The sequence below is a fragment of the Eleutherodactylus coqui genome, chromosome 2, assembly GCF_035609145.1.
Source record: "Eleutherodactylus coqui strain aEleCoq1 chromosome 2, aEleCoq1.hap1, whole genome shotgun sequence".
Taxonomy (NCBI): domain Eukaryota; kingdom Metazoa; phylum Chordata; class Amphibia; order Anura; family Eleutherodactylidae; genus Eleutherodactylus; species Eleutherodactylus coqui.
The window spans coordinates 175,078,151-175,102,016 of NC_089838.1; the positions used below are offsets into that span (position 1 = coordinate 175,078,151).

The 23,866-nt window shown below is 42.9% G+C and overlaps 1 protein-coding gene across 1 annotated transcript in view; it reads left to right on the forward strand.

Annotated features, from left to right (window-relative positions):
- RELN (reelin) overlaps positions 1-23,866 on the forward strand; it is a 655,909-nt gene that overhangs the window by 96,936 nt on the left and 535,107 nt on the right. The window contains exon 3 of the mRNA XM_066591974.1: positions 11,621-11,756. Coding sequence (XP_066448071.1) covers positions 11,621-11,756 — 136 coding nt within the window. The remainder of the gene's footprint in view (positions 1-11,620; positions 11,757-23,866) is intronic.

Here is a 23,866-nt window from a genome sequence, read left to right on the forward strand (position 1 = left end):
GTGGCATTTATGGTGCTCTTTGTTGACTAACATCTGGGCTTCTTTTATGCATGTTCAATGGATTAAAATCTTGTATGGCTTTCAATGAATGACTCCTAAACTGTTTGTATCTCTAATCAGCCTCTCTTGCCTGTCTGACATACTTTCAATACATCAATCACTGCAAAATAGACCATGGACTATATCTGTGGTGCTGTCAAAGCATAGTTTACATAGATACATATATGCATCGTAGTCATCTTTCTGTTTAGCATTTCTAATTAATTGTGAATGATCAGTTTGACTTAACCCCTTAACCACTCGTATGTCTTTTGACGGCAGCCATTAATGGGCTTTAGAACTTATTCCCACAAGCATATATCGGCCGGCGTTTTCACGGCTGGCCGATATATACGCTTCCATCTGAGCAGTGCCTCCTTCCCTCACCGGCTCTCTGCCTCTCTCCTCCACTACGGCTGTTTGCAATGGGAGGGGGTGGGACGGGGTAGAGCTAAGCTCCGCTCCATCCACTCCCATTGCTAGCTGTGGACAAGGGGCGGGGAGCTTAGCTCAGCCCCTGTCCCACCCACTTCCATTGCAAACAGCCAGAGGGGAGAAGAGAGAGGCAGAGAGCCGGTGAACATCATAAAAAGTATATCTAAAAAACAAATAACAGTTTATTCCCCCCCCCCCCCCCAAAAAAAAATGAAAAATAAATAAAAAATAAAAATGATACAGTACATTACATGTATTATATGTATATAAAAATTATGCCAATAAAAAAATACAACTTGTCCTGCCAAAAAAACAAGCTCTCATATTGCTATGTCTATGGAAATATAAAAAAAGTTATCACTTTAGGAATGCGACATTGAAAAAACTGAAGATTTAGGCACAAATAGGCTTTGTCACTAAGGGGTTAAAAGAGTTGGCCACTTTTAAACAAACAATAGAAAATGCTTTTGAAGTCTCATTATTGTTAAATTAGTAATGCAATCTTTATTTCTTCAGTTCTCTGCTCTGTTGATTTACTTCAGTGATGCCCCATCATCCCATCCTAGCTACACTTCTATACATATGATTTTCACTGAGGCAGAATAGAGGTCTATATACAAAAAATTAATGCCCTTCACAGTATAGACGTAACTAAAACTAATAAAACTTTAATAAACATTACTTTAAAAATAGGGGCTTACTAACTGCACATCGCGCTTTTCTACACTCCCTTCCATTTCAGGACTGGCGTGAGCTTAAATCTCTTGAAACTAAATTGTGCATCTTAATCTGGACACATCTTTCTGGCTCTTTAATCCTAGTCGGTAAAGATCTCAACTACTTCATATCCTATATACTGGACCCCTTCACAATAGTAAAATTGTCTGTTTGTGAGGTACTATTCTTATCTCTTCTCCACTTCCCGTTTCCCTCACCCTCCTCTCCCCTTTTGATATTCTCATAAAGTTGCTACAGTGCATATGAAGTGTTGACGAATGGTAATCAATACACACCTGCGTTAATTTTGCAATGCAAATTTTTTGCAAATGCCAATAAAAATCCAATGTTCAAAAAAAAAAATAATAATAATGGCTGAGACACACAAAATAAAGACAAACAAAATAAACAGAGCCTGAGCAATCCACCACAAGGGGTTAAATATGTCAGGTAGTGGAAGTACAGTTTTTTTTTTGACACGTAGACATCACACCTATGCTCAATCAGCTTATCTCAATAGAAAAGCCAGTAATCCACTCAAAGGTAGCACTTGGTCACTCCTAGTAAAACTAAATTCTTATATGCTATGACAACTCTCAGTGATAGATTGAGGAGGCTGGCTACAAGTCTTCTATAGCCCTCTAGGAGTATAGCAGTTCAATCACCCTGCCTATAGAGTGTAAGATAATAGATGCAAAATAATAAAGTGGTGTGATGTAGCTTGTAGCCCAATGGTCATTGAACCAGTATACACCTAGAGGGCTATAGAAGACTCTATAGGCAGGGTGATTGAACCACTGTACTCTTCGAGGGCTATAAATGGAACTTCTAGCAGGGTGATTGAATCGCAATATCCTCAGAGAACCTTAGATATATTATGTCTCAGGGATCGTAGCCTTGATTGTGAGCTATGTCCACATGAATGGGACATGTCCTCTAAGAGCCTAGCTCTGCTATCTCTAAGTTATCTGTGTATCTCTAATGTATCTGACTATCTCTAACGTATCTGAGTGACTATGTCTAACGTATCTGAGTATCTATGTCTAACATGAGTGACTATGTCTAACGTATCTGAGTGACTATGTCTAACATATCTGAGTGACTATGTCTAATGTATCTGAGTGACTGTCTAACGTATCTGAGTGACTGTCTAACGTATCTGAGTGACTATGTCTAACGTATCTGAGTGACTATGTCTAACGTATCTGAGTGACTATGTCTAACGTATCTGAGTGACTATGTCTAACGTATCTGAGTGACTATGTCTAACGTATCTGAGTATCTATGTCTAATGTATCTGAGTATCTATGTCTAACGTATCTGAGTATCTATGTCTAACGTATCTGAGTATCTACTCCAATGGGACATATCCTCTAATAGCCTAGCTCGATTTACCTCTAACTACTATCTGAGCATATCGAAAGGACTCATAGTGCACCGATCTTTCATTGTTGGTATAATTATACCTCTCTCTATGTGAGACCAGATCCTGTGCTCTATGAGAATAGCCATATAACCTCTGGCAGATTCCTAGAAAGGGTTTTCTGTTTCTCCTTCTCTTGTGCCTTGCTGTCAAGCTACCTGTGAAATCCAGTTTCTCAAATCTATCTGGTTCAGATACATCTACAACTCAATTCTAAGTTATTTTGATCTTTTATATCTCATTAAGGCCTTGTGCCCACGGCCGTCAGTGGATACGCCTGCGAATTTACGCCGCAGGAGTACCGTGGTGGTAAACAAAATGTGCCTGCTGGTGATCGCGGAACAATGTGCGTTTTTCCATGGTCTCCATTAATACTATATTAATGGAGACCAACCGCGGCGTTAATCCACGATTTATTTCCCTCTGAAGAAATCCACGGTAAAATTCTGCGTTTCGGCATTGGCTGGAAAAAAAACTATTAGGTTCATAAGAACTAACAGCAGCAGAATTCCCCGTGGATTTATGCAGCGGGAACCGTGGTGAAAATCCGTTCATGGGCATTAACCCCAAAACGAAATTGAAATGGTTTCTGATGAACTGTTAAAAGTACAGGGAAATGTGTAAACCTAGCAGTACATTGTGTGCATGAGATCCTAGCATAAACCTAGTAGTGAATTTAGTAGTACAGTATGTGCAGATAAACGTAGCAGTAGATTGAGTGCATGAGAACCAAGCAGAAACTGAGCGTTTATTGAACCAAGTTAACTCAAAGAAAAGCATGAACTAAACACTTATTGAACATAAGTCCATAATGTATAATTTGAAAATCTAGAACTTAACCAAGTGCATGAATTGAGCACCATACTGAACTAAACATCTGTATATAGTGGGTGCTCGTTCATCTGCAATTCAGTCCGTACATCATTAGTGAGTGTGGCTGCAAAATTGTTTGTGCCCAGCTTTCCGTCAGAACCAAGTAGCAAATTTATTGCATGAACTGAACACTTGTTTAACTTAGCACAATCCGTTAAATTCTCAATGCACACTTCTTGTAGCCGGCCTCCTCATTCTATGATTAAGAGTTGTCCTGGTCAATAAGAATTTAGGCTTACTAGGAGTGACCAAGTGCTTCCTATTAGTGGATCACTGGCTTTTCTATCAAGATAAGCCGATTGAACATACGTGTGATGTCTGCTTCTCAAGAGACCTGTACTTCCACTACTCGACATATCTAACCCCTTGCTCCGTTTATTTTGTGTGTCTCAGCCCTTATTTTTAAAGTAATATTTAATAAACTCTTATTAGTTTTAGTTATGTTTATCCATATGATGGCTGACTATGGAGGGCTTGGGACTATAGACACCACTCAGTCTCCTCTACTGCACCTGGGCACTATGTATTACCGTGGAGGAAGCTAAGTGATGCCTATGGTCACATACTCCTTCGTATTCACCCATCTTATGACGCTAGGATGCTATGAACAGCTAGGATAGGACAAGAAGTGGTGTCAGCAGGGGGTGTGGCTTAAGCAAATCAACAAAATGTTGCACTGAAGAAGTAAAGACTGCATTAGTAAGTTAAAACAACCCTCTGGGCCTGGAAAAGCAGTGATGGCCAAACTGCTTCTCTAACTAGATGATACACGCTTTACATTAGTATGCATGTGTAGTTTAAGACTCTACATGCTGCTCTAACTGGTCAGCACTACTCATGTGGGCAGCACTGGTTAATTAAAGCAGATGTAGTGTCTTAGACTAATGATGCATACTAAGGTAATATTGTATCTTGACGCCACCGGAAGCTAAGGGTTTGACAGGAGAAACACCCCTGTCACACTCCTAGCTCCCGATTGGCTCAAGAAGTGAAGGTCCTGGAATGAGCTAAACTGCATGGGGAAGTGCCGTAGTAAGTGAGTGAGGGGGGCTTGGTGTCTATTAAATGCCGCTCACCTGCAGTGCTGTTATAGCAGCTAAGTGGCTGTCCCCTGGCCTCCCAGCTGTCGTCCTTCTGCTGTCTACAGGCTGGTGGCTATAACGCTGAATGCCCCGCTGCTGTTGGCTGCCTGGTCTCCTAATGCAGTGTGCGGAGGGCGCATGTCTGAAAGTCTCGCCCTCCGCTGCTGCCTCTCTGCTGTAGTGCTGCTGTGGGTGGACGGACCACTGCTGTGTCTTGGCTGATGCCGACCGAGGGTAAGGAAAAGGAGGGGGAGATGGTGAGCGCCTTCAGCGGTGCTGCCGGAAAAGGCGGTTCATGGACCTGTGGGTTCCCTCATCGCCACCCCACTCAGTGCTGTAACACACAGCGGGGTGCATTGTTCTGGGCTGCCGCCGGAGAGGGGTTTTCACTTTTCACCTGTGGCAATGAAGGGAAGGGAGGTGCAGCCCTCCATGGATTGCAGCAGCGTGCCTTCTTCTGGCCGGCCGGTGGGGAGGGGGTTTCAGCTGCCCTGCATAGCAGCGGGGTTCCTTCTTCTGTCCGCCCAACGGGGAGGGGGTTTAAGCTGTCCAACTGCGCTGCTCAGAAATGGAGGTAAAGGGCACCAAAAATTGCAGCTGCAGCGTCAGCTTACTGGCCTCCCAGGACCTGCAGCACAGCCAGCTTTTCCAGCCAATCACATACAGGGGGCGCCACCCCCCTGTCAATCTTGACTCCACCAGTTCTTCCTGGTGGCATCAAGATACAATAATACTGCATACTAATACACAGTGTACATCAGACAATCGGAAAAGCTGGTGCAACCATCTTTGTTTGTCCAAGTCTGGAGAACCACTTAAATACTAATGAGAATTTAAAAGTGTCTTACGTTATTTGTTATAAGGTGAGGATCTCCTTTAGACCGTTTGCACATGGGCGGATTTGCATTGTGGAATTCAGAGCGGGAGTCTGCCTCCGGATTCCACAGCAAATCCTGCCCACAGCATGCTATGGAAAAGCAGTTTTTCCTGCCCACGAGTGGAAAACAATTGCAACTCCCGGCCGGAACATCTGCAGCACAGATTATGAAGACTGCAGACCGGTACATGGGAGTCTCTGGCCGGGCTCAGGGTCGGATTCCGCTGCGGGATCCCGTTTGTGGAATCCGACCCAGCCGTGTGCAGGCGGCCTTAACCTGAGTTTTTTGGGGGTTTTTTTAGTTTTTTTTTTAGCTATGAGAATGTTTGATAATATTGTTATTAGTCTATGAATGGACTGTGATAAGCAAATCATGTGAAGGGTCTCTTAAAATAAAAACAGCTAAATTATAAAGCAAAATAATGATGTGTTTGGCCACTTTTAAACCTGAAGTCTAAACCTGACTAATATAGAAAATTGAAAATTACCTTTTCTTTTTTATTTCAGCAGTTGTAACACAATAAATAATTAACTTTTAGGTGCTGCAGCCACATTTGTGTGATTTCTATGGACAGCATGAGTCATCACATCCTCCTTCACTTCCTGTGTTCTGTCTTGTTATGTCTATTACAGACAGGCATCAATTGGCAACAGGCAATGGACAGCAAATTAGAAAGAAGTGTGGTCCCCATATGGAACATGACTTTAAAGAGGTTTTTTTCAGCATTAAACATAATTTTATATAACTTAAGTGGTTTGCACATTAGCTGCTCATCACATTGGCTGTTCTATTCTGTGAGTTAATATGACTAATGGCAATACAAAAGTTATATCTTCTTTTTTTTTTCTTTTCTTGTTTTACTACTTTTAAAAATAAGAAAAAAAATGTTTAAACAAAATTACCTGTTGTCATATTCTGAAAGCCCTAAATTTGTTATTTTTCTGTCAGTGGGCATGTGAGTGTTTTGCTTTTTTGCAGGGTGAACTGTAGTCTCCATTTGGTACTATTATGTCATTTAGGGGTGCATGTGACTTTTTGGTCAGTTTTATTCAATTTTTCCCAGAGGCTTGGTGACACCCCCCCCCCCCCCCCCTCCACACACACACAATTTTAGCACTGTAATTTTTATTGTTAATAGTTTGGACTTTGTGGATACAGAAACACAGATTCTGTTTAATTTTTTTTAAATTTGCATTTTTGGGGGAAAGCGGGAAAAAATGGTTTTCTTAACTTTTTAAAATTTTTTATTTTATATTCAAAACATTTTGATTAAACATTATTTTACACATTTTTTTCATCCTGGCAGGGCTTGAAGCCTTCACTAGGCCAACCACTGGCACCACAATCGCCTCACAGGGGGCCAATGGGCCAATGGAGGGCCTCCATCTCAATATACCTGCTGAAATGCCACAGACCTCCCTGAAGTGGCATTTAAGCAGGCCAAATTAAATGGCCATTTGCTGTGGCCGTTGACTGCATCTGTCAGCTGTTCAAAACTGTTTAACATCAAATTTTTATTATTAATATAATTAAATCTTATATCGTAGGTGATAACTTATCAAGTTTTAGTGAACCTTTTTGGGATTATTTTCTGGGATCTTATGTAATTTATCCCCACTTATAATGTACATATATTTCTTATATGATGGATTTATATTATCTTATATGGTTAACCCCTTAATGACCACCCCATTGCCTTTTTACCTCCTGGCTTGCTGGGATTTAATCCCTAGGGACGTAAAAACATGCTCCCTACGGGGATTAAAGTCCTGCAAGCTCTGGATGTGACAGCTGCATGCTGCCGGTTACCGGTGGTAGCTAGCAACCTGGAGCTATCATCCTTGGCCGCAGGACCCTCGTCACATGATTGCCGGCATTTACTGAATGTCGGCGATTTTATATGAAAATCAATTAAAAGTTTTAAAAAGTTAAAGATTCAGCCGCCCTGATGAATCAGATCTATCAGGGCAGCTAAAAGTACTCACCCACATCCTCTATGATGTCCCATGGCATTCTGGCCTCCCAGTCCCGACGGCGCCTTCTGCGCATGCACACCAGACGTCATACGGCGGATGTGTGCACAGAAGGGCCCGCGGCCCGAGAAATTCAAAAATCTCTGTCTCCCGGCTCCCATGTGTAGCTGAGAGCAGAGATGTCACCGGGAGCCGCTGTATGCAGTTCTCGGTCACATGATCGCTCATATCCAATGGATAGCGATCATGTAAAGTAAAAAAAGTAAAAAAAAAAGTTTGTTTCATCTCCCCTCACGGATCATATCCATGAGGGGAGATGATATTATGTATCTTAAGGCCCAAGATTTATCCGCAGACCTTACCCTGACTTCTGTGCACACGCCGCCACCAAAATGGCGGAAGCATGCGCAAGAGCCGCGGATTGCCAAGGTTATTTAAAATTTCCCTGCTCCTGGCTACCAAAAGTAGCCAAGAGCCTGGAGATTTCAGGGGGCTGGCAGTACGCGGTCCCTGGTGACATGATCACAGTTTTCCAATAGAAAACGGCATTCACATAAAAGTTTAAAAAATTACCGTTTTCACCTCCCATCACGGATCTGATCAGGGAGGGGAAATTACTTACCTGAGGCCTCCGGTGATGTTCCTGATGGGATCTTTATCTGCGGACCTTTCTCCAACTTCAACACATGCACCCATCGGCAAAGTGGCGGATGCAAGTGCAGAAGCTGGGGATGGCCCCGGAAATTTAAAGTCTCTATGCTCCTGGCTACTAAAGGTAGCCGAGAGCCTGGAGCAGTGACCGAGGGCCACGGTGAGCAGTCCCCGGTCACGTGATCCCCGTTATCCAATGGATAATGGCGATTATGTAAAAGTTAAACACAGTTGAAGTTTAATGCTCCTTTGTGCATACGGATATAATATTAGAGCCACAATGGGTATGTTTATGAACACGGGACAAATGGGGGTATCCATTTTGGGGTGAAAGTCTTTATTCATGTGTGTGCTGTACAAAAAAACAAGTTTTTTTTTAAATTACACAATTGCCAAAAAAATGAAAATCGTAATTTTTTTTCCTTCTGCTTTGCTCAGATGCGTTCAAAAACTATGGAGTAAAAATACGCAATACACCACTAGATGAATGCATTGAAGGGTCTACTTTTCAAAATGGGCTCATTTGTGGGGGTTCTTCATCGTTTTGACCGCTCAAGAGTTCTACAAGTGTGCAATGGGGCCTAAAACACCTTCAAGCAAAATGTCTGTTCTGAAAACCACTGGCTGTTCCTTTCGGTTTGGCCTCTGTTGTGCATACGGACATAATATCAGGGCCACAATGAGTATATTTCTGAACACAGGACAAACGGGGATCCATTTTGGGGTGTAAATCCTCATTCTTATGTGTGCTGTAAAAAAAAAAAACCTAAAAAATGAAAATCGTAATTTTTTTCCTTCTGCTTTGCTTGGATTCATTCAAAAACTGTGGTGTCAAAATATGCAATACACCCCTAGATGAATTCGCTAAGGGGTCTAGTTTTCACAATAGGGTAATTTGTGGGGGTTTTCTGTCGTTTTGGCTGCTCAAGGGCTCTACAAGTGTGCAATGGGGCCTAAAACACTTTCAAGCAAAATGTCTGTCCTGAAAGCCACTGGCTGCTCCTTTGGGTTTGGGCACCATTGTACATACAGACACAAGATTAGGGCCACAATGAGTATGTTTCTGAATACGGGACAAACAACGGTATCCATTTCAGGTGCAAATACTCATTATGTGCACTACAGAAAAAAATCCTGTCTTTTAAATGACATATTTGCAAAAATATGAGATTTTTCTTCTCTCCTCTAAATTCCGTTAAGCTGGAAAAAAAACTGTGGGGTAAAAATACTCATGACTCCCCTCAGTGAATACATAAAGGGGTGTAGTTTTTAAAATGGGGTCATTTGTGGGGCTATCCATCATTCTGACACCTATGAGCCTTTGTAATCGCGGCTTGGTATAGGAAAACAAAATGTTCCTCAAAATGTTAATAATCAATGTTAAATTTGTACATCTTCTAAGTGGTTAAAAAAACAGAAGTTTTTCCAATGTGCGTCCAGAATAGAATACACACATGGAAAAATATATATCTCATCAAAAGTTTGTACAGTATGTTTGAACATATATGAGATATTGCAGCTGAAAATTAAAAAAATGGCAATTTTTTTCCACATTTTCCTAATTTTGGCACACTTAATAAATATACACAAATTCTATTGGCCTGTTTGTCAGAATCACTTGGATATGCAAAACGTTATGGAGTTATTCTATGTTAAAGTGACACATGTCAGATTTCCAAAATTTGCCCTGGTCATTAAGGCGCAAACAGGCTTGGTCACTAAAGGGTTAAATGTTTCACTTTTGTTCTACCAATCATGATTTTGTATATTTTATATGTTTTTATTGAGTCAGCTTTATGCTTTGTGTAGTCTGTTTTTACACTAAATAGCAATGTTTTTTATATAGTATCCAATGGGACTTGTAACTTTTTGATTGTACACTACATGGCAGTAGCCTTTGATATTTAGATATATTGTTTTGCTTGAGAAATCTCTCTGTTACATAGTAGAACATATGGAACTTCCGAGTCATGTGATCAGGTTGATTTCCTATCGTGACTGGGCTTGTGGAGCAATATGGCACCTTACACCAAGGATTTCTATTTTCTATATAAATCTGTTCAATAATTTTCACAGTGCATTTTTAAAGTATATCATATCCCGAGGAAGGGGATTTGTTTTATGGTATCCCCAAAACACATTGAGAGACCAAACAAAGTTCTGGCACATGGATTTTGAAGTCTTCAGCTTCATTTACTGCGTCAGAGCTATCCCGAGTGTCCTGGGGGAGCAGGGGTGTGAGACGCTCTGAGTGCACATGCTTACTTGTGAACTGCCAACCATTTCTGACCATCTGTATCACCTCTGTGGTCTGCTCCTGTCTGTTCTGCTCCTTTTATACCTAAGCCAGGTATGAAGTGGGCTCGCCGTGTACCTCATGCAGATTGAGGACATCCATGTTCCTGGTCACTGAAGGGTGAAAGATTATTGTTAATGATATCACTAGTAAAAGTAATTATCTCATATGTGTGTTATGAAAACAATTGATCTTAACTAATCTGCTTCATAAGAGATAAATAACTTTTCTTGTACATTAACAATTAATGCAAATTAATGATCATTTGTAATAGTGGAAGTTATTTTCTAAATGAAAAATCATTCCATTCATTGCACATATTTAAGTCTGTGCACTCTGATGACCAGCTTCCGTTGAGTTGCGCAGCAGTTTCCTTTCACCCTCTGCACCCTCACACACTGCAGTTAGTAGTTAGCGCACTATTTTGTCTAACATATTATTGCCATATTTCAGTTGCTTACATTTAATAACATCTCTGACATGACTTACTGACATAATTGGTATAGATGCTATATGAGGTAGATTAGCTTGACTTGCTGGACAAACTGTTGAGAGGCCATAATGGGGCACATTTATTAAACGGTTTACACCAGTCTTTGGCATAAAAGAAAGTTGAACATTTTTGCGCAAACTTGCATTTGTGCCATGTCGACCCTGACACTTTTTTGAAAAGTGGGCACGGCTTGTCAGGTGTGGCCACCCCGAATCGTCAGATTTATGTATAATCTATGACAGAAACTAGCATAAGTGATACCAGAAGTGTACGCAGGCGTACATTTCTGTCTTGGTGCATGGAGCTACCAGGGATGCATTGGATATATGACAAGGTCTATGCCTCTCCATGCATACAGCGCACCTGAAGAAATTGTACTAAACCCTGCGCATGAAATGCCAGCTTTAGTGAATTTCTCATAACCTGCTGAGACTGGGTGCACTGAAAACCATCTGCCGTGTAAGACATGTCAGGCTGTCTGCTTTGCTGAGGTAGACTGTAATGGTTTCAGAAGTCTGTTTCTACAGTTCAAGCAACTGATCCATGCTTCCTGAAACAGTTCTAAAAATATTTTAGTTTTAGAAAGGTGAAGGAATGGAATTATAAAGGAGCACTTCTGTCCATTAACTTATTTAGTCGTAATGCGTACTGTATATTTTACATAAATCAGTCATTAAAATGCATTTGAGTGGAGATGCTAGAAACTGTACTGTGAATGTGAATAAAATTGCCTCACCGGCCATCTCTTATATTTCTTCAGGTATAATGTCTGACCACCAGTTTGGAACTCAGTTCATGTGCAGCGTTGTGGCTTCACATGTAAGCCACTTACCAACAACAAACCTCAGCTTTGTATGGATTGCCCCACCAGCTGGAACAGGATGTGTCAACTTCATGTAAGTGCATTCCTGAAACTGAAAATGTTATTTTTATTCATTGGTTGTCAGGCTGCTATTTTATTTTACTAATTTTAGTAACACTTTTGATTTTAGTAACACTAAGTTAATTTTTAAACTTAGGCTCCATTTTCATTAGTGTCACAAGCTTTATTGTGAGACTCCTGCACCAATTGTCAAATTTGGAGGAAAAAATCATCTGACAAAGGGAACCAGCTGCCTTAGAAACTACTTGGATTCCACGGTCAATATTGGCAACGGCATATTGGCTGTTAAACAGTAGGGCTTGGAGGTTTCTCCCTGTTGTAAAAGCAGGAGAGGTACATATATGGCTTGTCCAGCACACGGTAAAGTCTTGCTATAAACTTTATTATAGGCCATATAGACCAAGGTGACTCCATGGGGTATGGATGTATATAGACTCGTAACATCACAGCTTAACCATGTAAATTCATCAGACCATACTGCATTATCAAACATCCTAAGGATATTCTGGCAATCCTATAAATAAACAGGAATTCTTTTCACTGGTTGTAACAAGGTAATCTAACATTAATAGAATGTGCCTAATATTTTAGGCAATCCATATAATATTGGCATGATTGGCTCAAAGTCCACAAGATAATTATTTTTTTAGACAAAAACCCCAATAAGTAAACCTTCCATCACTAAGGAAACCATTTGATTCTTAATTTCAATAGTGGGATTACTGGATAACTGGTAATGTTTGAATTAGTATTAACTCTATTTGACTAATGTAAAAATCCACTATAGTGCTTCCCTTATTGGCCTCTTTAATAACCACATTATCCACATCCTTTATCAGATTTAATGCAACCCTTTGTTTACCACTAAGATTACCCCAATTGCTATTAGATTTATTTTTAGGCATATATAATTTTCAAGATCCCTCTCTGCGATGTCTTCAAATGTATTCATGGATATTGTTCTTGATTCAACTTAATAAAACATAGTGGGTTTAAAATTTTGTGCTTGAATGACAACTTGTGACAAGTCCGCAGACGATGTTTATAATTGATCTGAGAACTTTACACTGGAAAATGTATTGGTAACAGGGATCATTCATAACCTGTGATTCAACATCCCCAGCAACCCCCCTACCCCATCCACTTCCTAAATTGAAAAAAGGTGTCGTATGACACCTCTTATGAACCAATTCACTTCCATAATTGTTGGGAAATAATCAAACTCCCTGGATGGAGCAAATATCATTCCTATGAATAATTATATAATTTGCAAATATATACTGTTATAATAATGTTCCATTGTGCTCTGTTTTGTACTACATTACACAGGATTTAACATAGTATTTTTCTCTTTTAATCACTTGTAATATATTTGTACTATAGGTATTGATTTGATTTGACTAAGTTCTTTAGGCTTCCTTCACACGGGTGACATGGCATCGCCATGAGAAAGTCGCAGCGATATCATATCGCTAGTCCATGCGATATCGCTACGTTTTCTCGCAGCGATACTACAATTTTGTAGCACTACAAAGTCACAAGTGGTGCTACAAAGTCGTGCAACTTTGTAGCACCACTTGCAAGGATTTTCAGGGGAGGGCTTGAAATATAAGCCCTGCCTCGAAAATAAGCCCTAGCTGCAGGGGAATTTTTTTTTTTTAAGTATACGTCACTTAGAAGCGCTGTCCGGCGCCGCTGCAGCTTCCTCCCGGTCCCTGGCACTGTTCTTCTTCATCTCTTCTGCAGGAAGCACTTGATGAACCAATCACAGTCATTCATCGAGCGGTGGCTCTGATTGGCTAAGCGTTGGCCAATCAGAGGCAGTGCTTCCTGGAGGCAGGGATTTTTCAATCTCCGGCCAGAAGAGATAAAGAAGAGCAGTGTCGGGGACCGGGAGGAAGCTGCAGCAGCGCCGGACAGCGTTTCTAAGGTGATGTATACTTAAAAAAAAAAAAATTGTTTCCTGCAGTTAGGGCTTAGGTTATGGCTTTGGCAGTAGCATTTCCTACTGTCAAAGTTGCATCACACCGCACAAAAAACGCATTAAATAACCCATAGGAAAGCATAGGCTTCACACACATGCGATTTGTAGCATTGTCGCATCGCAAGAAAATCGGGTGATTTTGTCACCCGTGTTAAGGAGGCCTTATTAAAATGATGATTGTAATAGCACTTGTGGTGGTTAATCTGCCTTTGATGTGTGGCTATGCCATTGGTAGCCTCCTTATGAAGTATCGGCTCAGTTGAATAATACATATGATATGATTCAAAGACTGCATGTTAGTCTGAATCATGTAAGCATTGTATTTTTCCTCTGGCTTTTGTGACCTTGAATTTTATATTAGGTTTATAGTAGAATTTACAGCAGGACTCTTCCATGTGATGGACTAATTCATGTGTTCCTGATACCTGTTGCACCTGGCTGAGGGTAAGCCTGTGCACTAGAAGTGTTTCATGGCTGGTGGCTAGCTAGATCTTTTTTCTTCCTATATTGTAAAAACAGGAGCCTGGCTATCATTACTTTTGGGCTACAGCCTATAGTGTTTGATATGTCAGAATTGAAAAACACCTGTCACCATTGTTTGAGTTGTATGTTCTTTTTTTATATCCCACTTCTTTTACTTTTTAATAAGTGAAGAGTCCACAGCATTCTGCATTTGTAAAAACAATGAACAATCTTTATTTCCATCATATATGGATATTCAGGCTTAAATATAGTAACAGGCAATCATTCGTAAGGCTGATTAGTGTACACCAAACATTTTGGTCCTATATGACCTTCTGAAATGTAAATTTACAAGACATACACAATAGTATGTTAGTATATCAAAAGAAAGAGCTGGAAGATGTTAATTAGAGATGAGCGAATGTACTCGTTACGAGTACTTACGCACCCGAGCACCGCCATTTTCGAGTACAGCAGTACTCGCGCGTAAAGATTCGGGGGGCGCCGTGGCGGCACGGGGGGTAGCAGTGGGGAGTGTGGGGGAGAGGGAGAGAGAGAGGGTTCCCCCCTATTCCCCGCTGCTCCCCCCCGCACCGCCGCGCCTCTCCCAGCCCCCCGGCGCCCCCCAAATCTTTACGCCCGAGTACTGAAGTACTCGAAAATGGCGGTACTTGGGTGCGTAAGTACTCATTATGAGTACGTTCGCTCATCTCTAATGTTAATCCATATGCAGTACATTCTGATCATATTATAAATATGTTACATCAAAAACCATTTTTCCATCTCACCAAGTTAACTCCTATTCAAAGGATAGAGGATAACTTACTGATCAGTAGTAGAGATGAGCGAACGTACTCGGTAAGGCCGATTTTGCAATCGAGCACCGCGATTTTCGAGTACTTCACTACTCGGGTGAAAAGATTCGGAGGTCGCCGGGGGGCGGGGCGTGGCTGAGCGGGGGGTAGCAGCGCGGAACAGGGAGGAGCTCTCTCCTGCTCACCCACGGTGCCCCCCGAATCTTTTCACCCGAGTAGTGAAGTACTCGAAAATCGCGGTGCTCGATTGCAAAATCGGCCTTACCGAGTACGTTCGCTCATCTCTAATCAGTAGGCATTTGACCGCTTGGACCATTGAGATTAAACACCCCTCTAATCCGATCCTCACATGCTCGCCTCCAGGACCTCCCCAGAGCAGCACCGATCCTCTGGAACACATTACCCCCAAAACATACAGACAATCCTGAACGCCTGGGACTTCAGACACGCCTTAAAAATGCACCACTTCAGGGAGGCACACCAAATCTCTGGATCCAATCCCCCACCCCTAACAACATGCCCCCTGCCCCTCCCTATGGCTCTGCACACTTGCCAGTTTGCCTATCGTATACATCTTCTGCCCTTGTACCTGCTTATCAACCTCCCGTTCTATTTTATAATAATTAAATACCACATGTTTTTTTCGTACTGTTTTGTGTTCCCCTATGCCTCATCTCCTGCCCCTGTACCTCCTCTGCCATCCCCACCCCGTCTCTTTCCAAATAATTGTATACCACATGTATTTGTCGTCTTGTTTTGTTTTACTCCTGCATTGAAAGCTCTGCAGAATAAGTTGGCGCTATACAAATAAAAAGCCATTCATATGTGCCTTAACTCCATTCACTATGATGGGGTAACCAAAGGTTTAAGTTCAAGCCATCTTCAATGGTCTCATTGCAGTGAATAGAGAAATGTGCAGGAGAGGTGCGCCTACATACCGTAAACAACATGAGGATTGAGCTAGAGACATAGGCAGTGTCTTAAATAAACTTAGAGACTCTGGGCTGGAACAATGAACAGGTGCACATGTGTGTTGCGCTTGTGTGCTAATTCAAAGACGTAACTCATTACTCAAGGGTCAGAAGGGATGTCTTCTCTCCTAAAGAAGAGCACCTAGAAGGGGTGTGGAGACACCTAGTAGGTGAGTGAGGCGGGATGGGGAAGAGGGCAGCGTTATCAAGAATGCCAAAAAGAGCCCCTCATTATATTGTCAGAAATCTCACATAACAACCAGCCTTGATATATATCACCATGCTAATTATGTAGTAAAAAGAAAACAATAATGAACAGGAATTAAACCAGAACATAGTGCTCACCACTTCCTAGCAGCATAAAATTACTCAATCACAAAAAAGTCAGCGTGTCTATAGAAAGATCAAATTATTTTTATAGGTTAAACAAATTGTAAACAGCCACAAAAATCTAAAGCCCCTTTTCCACAGGATGCCTGTTGGGCAAACCATACCCGACACTTGTCCTCGCATGTACTCGCTCCCGTGCTGTTGCACAGGAGCGAGTATTGTTGGCTCGCAGCAGGGAGGCTGGAGGATTTTCCACTCCTCGCTCTCCCCCACCCCTCTTCACTCACTTAAAACAGCAGCTATTCAGTACTGAACGGCTGCTGTTTACACTGAACGCTCATCATTCAGAATTTTAAACTGCATAAAATCTTGAATTAGTATTGTTCAGTGTAAACAGTAGCCTCGCATTCCAACTCAGATATTTTGGAATGTTTCAGAATGTTCTACTAAGGCCTATATAATCTGAAAGATAGTCGGGGAGGGGGGCAGTCCTAAGTCCCATAGGCTACTGACGAGTACCTAGACACACATGCACCAGGGTTACTCCCCAGTGGGGAGGTCGATTAGCCTGGAAGATAGCATAACTGAACAGGAACTAAATAGCGTGATTAAGGACTTAAAAAACGGGTTTACTCCTCGATTTTATAAAATATGTGGTGACCTACTAACCCCACTATTGTTAAAATCCTTCAATTCCATCTCAAGATCATGCCCATTCCAATATCAAGCTCTTCAGGCAATAACGGTCATTCCAAAACTGGGGAAGGATCATACTTCATGCTCTAACTACCGGCCAATCTCTCTTTTAAATAATGAAACTAAGCTGTTTTCAAAGATATTAGCTTCATGCCTAAAACCACTCATTCCGACCTTGATTAACCAAGAGCAGACCGGCTTCATACCAGGCCGAGAAGCCAGGGATAATACGATCAGAACAATCTCCCTAATATCTCGGACGTGACGCTCCGGAAGCTTATTGTCTGTAGATGCTGAAAAAGCTTTTGATAGAGTTCACTGGGGGTTTCTGGAGTCGACCCTGAGTAAGATTGGACTGGGCCCTAGGCTTATAGCCTGGATCATGGCCCTATACCGTGAGCCAACAGCTTGGGTACGGGTGAATGGTTCTCTTTCATCACCACTCAAGATCAACAATGGAACGAGACAGGGGTGCCCTCTCTACCCATTACTATATGTCCTGGTGATAGAGTCCTTGGCCAATGCCCTCCAAAATAACCCAGATATTAGGGGTTTTAGGTCAGGAGCAACTGAACATCAGCTTGCCTTTTTTGCAGACGACCTACTAATGAACATCACAAACCCAAGAGTAGCTCTCCTGGTCACCTTGGTGGAGTTTGAGAAATTCATTAGACTGAGTAACTTTAAGGTCAATGTAAACAAATTGGAAATTCTTAATATATCCATCCCTGGGGCGGAGGCTTCGGCCATTAAAGACTTCTCAACTTTAAAGTGGAAGGACAACCAGATTAAATACTTGAAAGTCAATATCACCAAAGATCCTAATTTGTTTGAGAAGAACTTTAAACTGATGCTCGGTAGCTTTGGTAGAGATCTTAAGAAGTAGTGGCCCCTCACGATTTCGTGGTTTGGGAGAATTAATGCTTTAAAAATGGACTCCCTTCCCAAGCTTTTATATCTCTTGCAAACCTTGCCGTTGAAGCTCCCCAAGACATATCTGTCAAGGTTGCGTAAACTCTCAATGGATTTTGTATGGGGTAACTCGAGACCTAGGGTCAAATACAAGACCCTAATTAGACGTAAGAAGAGTGGCGGAGTAGGGCTACCCAGCTTCTCTCTATACCACAAGGCAGCCATATGTAACTGCATTCTGGACATCCTACACAACAGAGCCTCCAAGCTCCGGGTGGACTTAGAGTGGGAGAGTTCACAGGCTCTGACATCAGGCTCCTTTTGGCTCCCACCCTCAGTGTCCCGGAAAAACCCAGTTGGTATCCCCCTTTTTGGGTCAGTTGTTAGAGGCTTGGAGTAGTTTTGCCTCTCACTTCGAACTGGTTTCTTGACCCGGATCCCTTACCCCACTTGTGGGTAATCCTGACCTTCCCACTCTCCTAGAGGGCTCCTCCATCATAGAGGGGAGAGATGTGCCTGTTCCAAGAATCAGAGACGTCATAACGGAGACTGTAGTCCGTCCACTGGGCGAGATTATGGGTGAAAGGGGCCCCTGGGCTGGAGCATGGGTCCAGTACCTGCAGATTAGACACTTTGTGCAGTCCCAGGGCCCTTTGGCATCCCTCTTAGCTCCGCTTTCCCAATTCAAACTAATGTGTATGTCTTCTGCACCAATTAAAACCAGGGTATCCTCATTATATACACTACTGTTGACAATAGATTCTTGTGGGGACTTGAGCGATTTGTGAGAGGTTGGGGGGGGGGCGAGCTGGGGAGATCATTCCCGGAGGAGACTTGGACCAAGGCCTTTTCACTGACACACTCCTTAGTGATTTCCTCCTAAATACCAAGAAACAAACTATAATATTTTATCTCAGTGGTACAGGACTCCTTCACGCTTGGCGAGGATATTACACCAGATCCCAGACACCTGCTGGAGATGCTCCGGAGTGAGAGGAGACTTTACCCACATTTGGTGTTCCTGTCTCCTGGTCCAACCTTTATGGCAGGAGATTACCAATCTCTATAACGTGGTCTACAAAGATGCAGTAGTTCTCTCTATATAGAAGCAGCACTGTTGTCCATGATCCGGGGACCCATTTCTAAAATCAAGAAAAGCACCTTCAAATTCTTCTGTTACCATGCGGTGGTTGCTGGTCCTCCAGGGGTGGCGGTGTGTGGGGTCCCGCGGTCGTGGCGCGTCCCCCTGGCTTGTTGTTTGGCTGCAGGGCCGCGGGTGCCTGGCCGGTGTGGTGCTGGTGACTCGCACGCCCTGCAGCTGCTGTGCACAAGCTCCCTTTTATTGTGTTCTGCAGGGAGTTGACTGTCTTCCTCTCTCCGCCCCTCGGCAGAGGCTTTTGTTTAAAGGTCGGGCAGAGACTTGCAATGACTGCCAGTTATTGGTTTCCCTCAGTGTGCTAGCTAGTCTGCCTCTGTTGGTTTCTTGCTTCTGTCAGCTTGTCTGCTATACCTTTCTATTATTCGCCAGGTTTTTCCATCTGGCTCAGTTCTGCTTAGTATAGTTCGTGTTGGTTTATTACTTCTGCCTTTTCTGTTGGTATTCTACCCTTTCCATCCAGGTACGCCAGCGTTCCTTTTTCGGTCCCTAGTTAGATTAGGGACCGCCGCCCAGTTGCCCGCCTGGGGTTAGCCAGGAATGGAGGCAAGCAGGCAGGGACAGGGGTTGTGGGTGAGATCTAGGGCACCCGGGCTGGCGTATCATGGGTAGTATACCGTAACATAATAACTGGCCCTTAAAATTGCTCTCCAATGGAGGCCATGGATACCCTCGCAAGTCAGTTGCAGGATTTAGTGGTCGTGGTCCAAGACCTGTCCGGTCGTATGATGGCCCAGGAGCAGTGGGCGTTAGTGCATGTTTCGACCGTCCCTTTTATTCCTGAGCCCAAGTGTCCTCTTCCTGAGGTATTTTCAGGGGAGAGGACCAAGTTTTTTGTTTTTCAGCAGGCATGTAGATTGTATTTTTGGATGCGGCCCCGCTCCTTCGGCTCAGAATCCCAGAAAGTGGGATTGATTATGTCCTTACTTCGGGGTCCCCCCCAGACATGGGTTTACTCCTGGCTCTGATTGGCTAAGCGGCAGCCAATCACAGCCAGTGCTTCCAGTAGGCAGGGATTTTTCAATCACCGTCCAGAAGAGATAAAAAACATTGCCGAAGACGGGAGAAGATGAAGCAGAGCCCCGGACAGCGCTTCTAAGGAGTTGTATACTATCTTTTTTTCTGCAGCTATGGCTTATTTTCGGGGTAGGGCTTATATTTCAAATGCCCCCCACCCCAACCTGAAAATCCTTGCATGTGGTGCTACAAAGTCGCGTGACTTTGTAGCACCATATGCGACTTTGTAATGCTACAAAATCGCGGTATCACCATGAGAAACTACAGCGATTATCGCACAGGGCAGCGATTTGATATCGCTGCAATTTTCTTGCGACGATGCTGTGTCGCCCGTGTGAACGAGGCCTAAAGCCTCTAAATTATACTAAATGTAGCTCGGGCAAGATGACAGCCTTCATAGTCATGTATAGATGACAGAATAAAAAATTCTACAATCAGAAAATAAAAACAGATTAGAAAAGTGTCTCTTGTTTTAATAAAAAATCGTGATATAGTCCCTTTAACATACATGGATTTAAGGTACATTCACGGCCTGATATCGCCCTTACCAGTGTGCTGGAGCCCTTAGGGGCAGCTTTGAATGCAAACCATATTAACACCTTCCTTTTTTTTTTCATGATGCGCCCTCTTGCAGGTTAAAGGGGTTATCCCGCGCCGAAACGTTTTTTTTTTTTTTTCAATAGCCCCCCCCGTTCGGCGCGAGACAAACCCGATGCAGGGATTAAAAAAAAAAAACGGGTAGTACTTACCCGAATCCCCGCGCTCCGGTGACTTCTTACTTACCTTGTGAAGATGGCCGCCGGGATCTTCACCCTCGGTGGACCGCAGGTCTTCTGTGCGGTCCATTGCCGATTCCAGCCTCCTGATTGGCTGGAATCGGCACACATGACGGGGCGGAGCTACGAGGAGCCGCTCTCTGGCACGAGCGGCCCCATTCAGAAGACAGGACTGCGCAAGCGCGTCTAATCGGGCGATTAGACGCTGAAGATTAGACGGCACCATGGAGACGGGGACGCTAGCAACGGAACAGGTAAGTGAATAACTTCTGTATGGCTCATAATTAATGCACAATGTACATTACAAAGTGCATTAATATGGCCATACAGAAGTGTATACCCCCACTTGCTTTCGCGGGACAACCCCTTTAAGTAATGTATTAACTTTTATGCTCTGGGTCATTGTGAACGCAGTGATACCACATGTGTCATTTTTTTTTTCTACATAATAAAGGGAAAGAGGTGGGGTTTTGACTGGTTTATTATTATAATAATTATATTAGTTTTCCTATTTTGTTATACTTTCTTAAATTTTTATTTTTGTCCCACTAGGGGACTTGAATATTACCGAATTTCATCTTTCTTCTAATACACTGCTATACTTCAGTATAGCAGTGTATTTGAAAGCCTAAGATGCAAAAAACAATAGCTGGCAGACCTGGGTGCCATATACAAGCCTTCAGGTGCCGTAGCAACCCAGTGTGAACCCGTGATCACAGCACAGGGGTCAGATATGAGAGGGGGAGCCCTCTCCCTCTGTCAGCGCTGTACATGCCGCAATTGCACTGACTACAGCATGTAAAGGGTTAAACAGTGGGGGCCAAAGGTGTCTCTGTTCCCCATTGTTTGAGCAGGTGACACGCTTTTATCCAACAGCCAAGCACCTGCTGTGCCTGGCAGCTATTGTAAAAAGATGGAGCATCAGAATTAAAGCCCCATATGAGGCTGCTGTTAAAAGGCGCCTGTGCGGTGATTAAGGGGTTCGGTGCAAACAAAATGATGGTCTTCTCCAGCAGGTAAAGCATAGTATTTGTTTACAACAGGCTATCTAGTGCAGTGGACCTTATGGTGAGTGTTCAACACAATCTCCAATCTACCTCTCCACCCAGTTCATTAGTGCCTGGTCAGTAGCTGCTCTGTCTACAATTGTCTCGGACACATAGCCTGTAGCCCTGGCTACTGTCCAGACTAATTTGGCCTGTCAACTCTTGCACATCCACCTTTGGTCACCCACCGTTTCAGCTACAATTCTCATCCAAGATAAAGTTGCTTGTGGTATGGGCATGCACCCAACAATAGCTCTTGTAGTATCCTAGGTTTTACTACATCCCACTGTCACAGTTTTCACATGGTCTTCGATGACTGTACACTTTCTACTCAGCAACCTACCTCCTGGCAGCAAGCTACCCCTACATATAGGTTTCCAGCCAGTCCAAGTGACGAATGCAGCATATTCACACACTTGCATTCTCATACTGGTTAGGGCTAGCTACTGTTCACTTCCTTATCAATCATGGCTTCTGAGGCCTTACATTCCAGTGCCATATTGGTTAGAGTACGTTCACAAATTATCTACCTGAGAACCGCTGCATGTTACAAAACTGCACAGGTCTATGTTCCATAAAAAACATAAGAACATGAAGGACCTTTCACATGGGACGGAATAGCCATACAACACATTGCAAGCTGCCTTGAATTCTACACTAAAATCCACAGGTTTTGATGTGGAAGTGATAATGGTTTAAAACCTGCCTGCAATTCCGCATCAAAATCCGCTGTTAGACCTACGGATTTTGGTGTGGAATTCTGCAGCTGTGGATTTGGGTGCGTCTTGCAGCGTAATTCTGTCTCATGTGTCGCTTAGGCTTTCCTCTGGAATCCACTTTCAAAATACAGTCACGCACAAAGCAAAGTATGTGTGGTTTCATGCAGGCGATAAAATTGCGCGATGCGAGAGTGAGTAAAAAAACAGAATTATGAAACCAATGATTTACGATGGTTTCCTTCATATGTGCAATGTTTTCACTCATTCGATGTTGCGATAAAAAAAGGCAGCGTGCTCTATATTGCTGCGATGTGCCTTTAAAAAAAAAAAAAAAATCTCCTATGTTTCCTTATAAAGCCTCCTTTTTATCGCATTGCAACGTACAAATTTGCCATTTTTGTGTGATGCATTTTTAACATTAAAAAGTCCTATTGATTTTATCCTAGGAGGCAACGATGTCATGCAAGACTATTCTACAAAAAAAAAGCATCGCTGGTGCACAAAAATCACAGGAACAAAGACACGATTTTGCTGCGGTTTTCTCACAGCTAAATCGCGATAAGCTGCGAACTCCAGTATCTTTACACAGAAGGACGAACGTTCCCTCTAAGCCTTTGCAGATGATGAGCATAGCAATTAGGGAGCTGGGCTCTGTTCCATCAATGGTGGTTACTCTGTTAATAAGGGTTTATTTAGATGGTGCAGTCCAGCAACTTTTTTTTTTTATTGCGAGTACTGCAAATGGCGTGTTTATTGTGAAATTGCAGCATGTTGATACGATTTCACAATATTTATATTCAGCAAAAACCTGATTTACTGCAGTGTCTGAACAAATCCTTGAGGTAAAGTACAAAGGTTACTTATCATTAGGTCGCATTCATATATTATATTTAGGTATTATTGTATCTTGACGCCACCGGAAGCTAGGGGCTGAGCTGGGTTAGCTGGAGTTAACGCCCCCTGACAAACCCCTAGCTTCTGATTGACTGCCAAGTCTTGTGCAGATCCGCAAGCTGCAGAGAGTCTGTGATTCGGCCGAAGGGTAGGACGCACAAACTTTGGGTAGAGGCTGAACAGGACTTGGCCCCGTTTAGGGGGCTCGGATGTGTCTGGTTGCCTGGCAGGGAGAGACACAGGAGCCTAAGAATGTCCCCTTTCCTGAGCAATTTAGCTGCAGCTTGGGTAGGCTTTGCCACCAAACTGGGACTGATATCCTGGCCAAGCCCTCTTACTACCCTG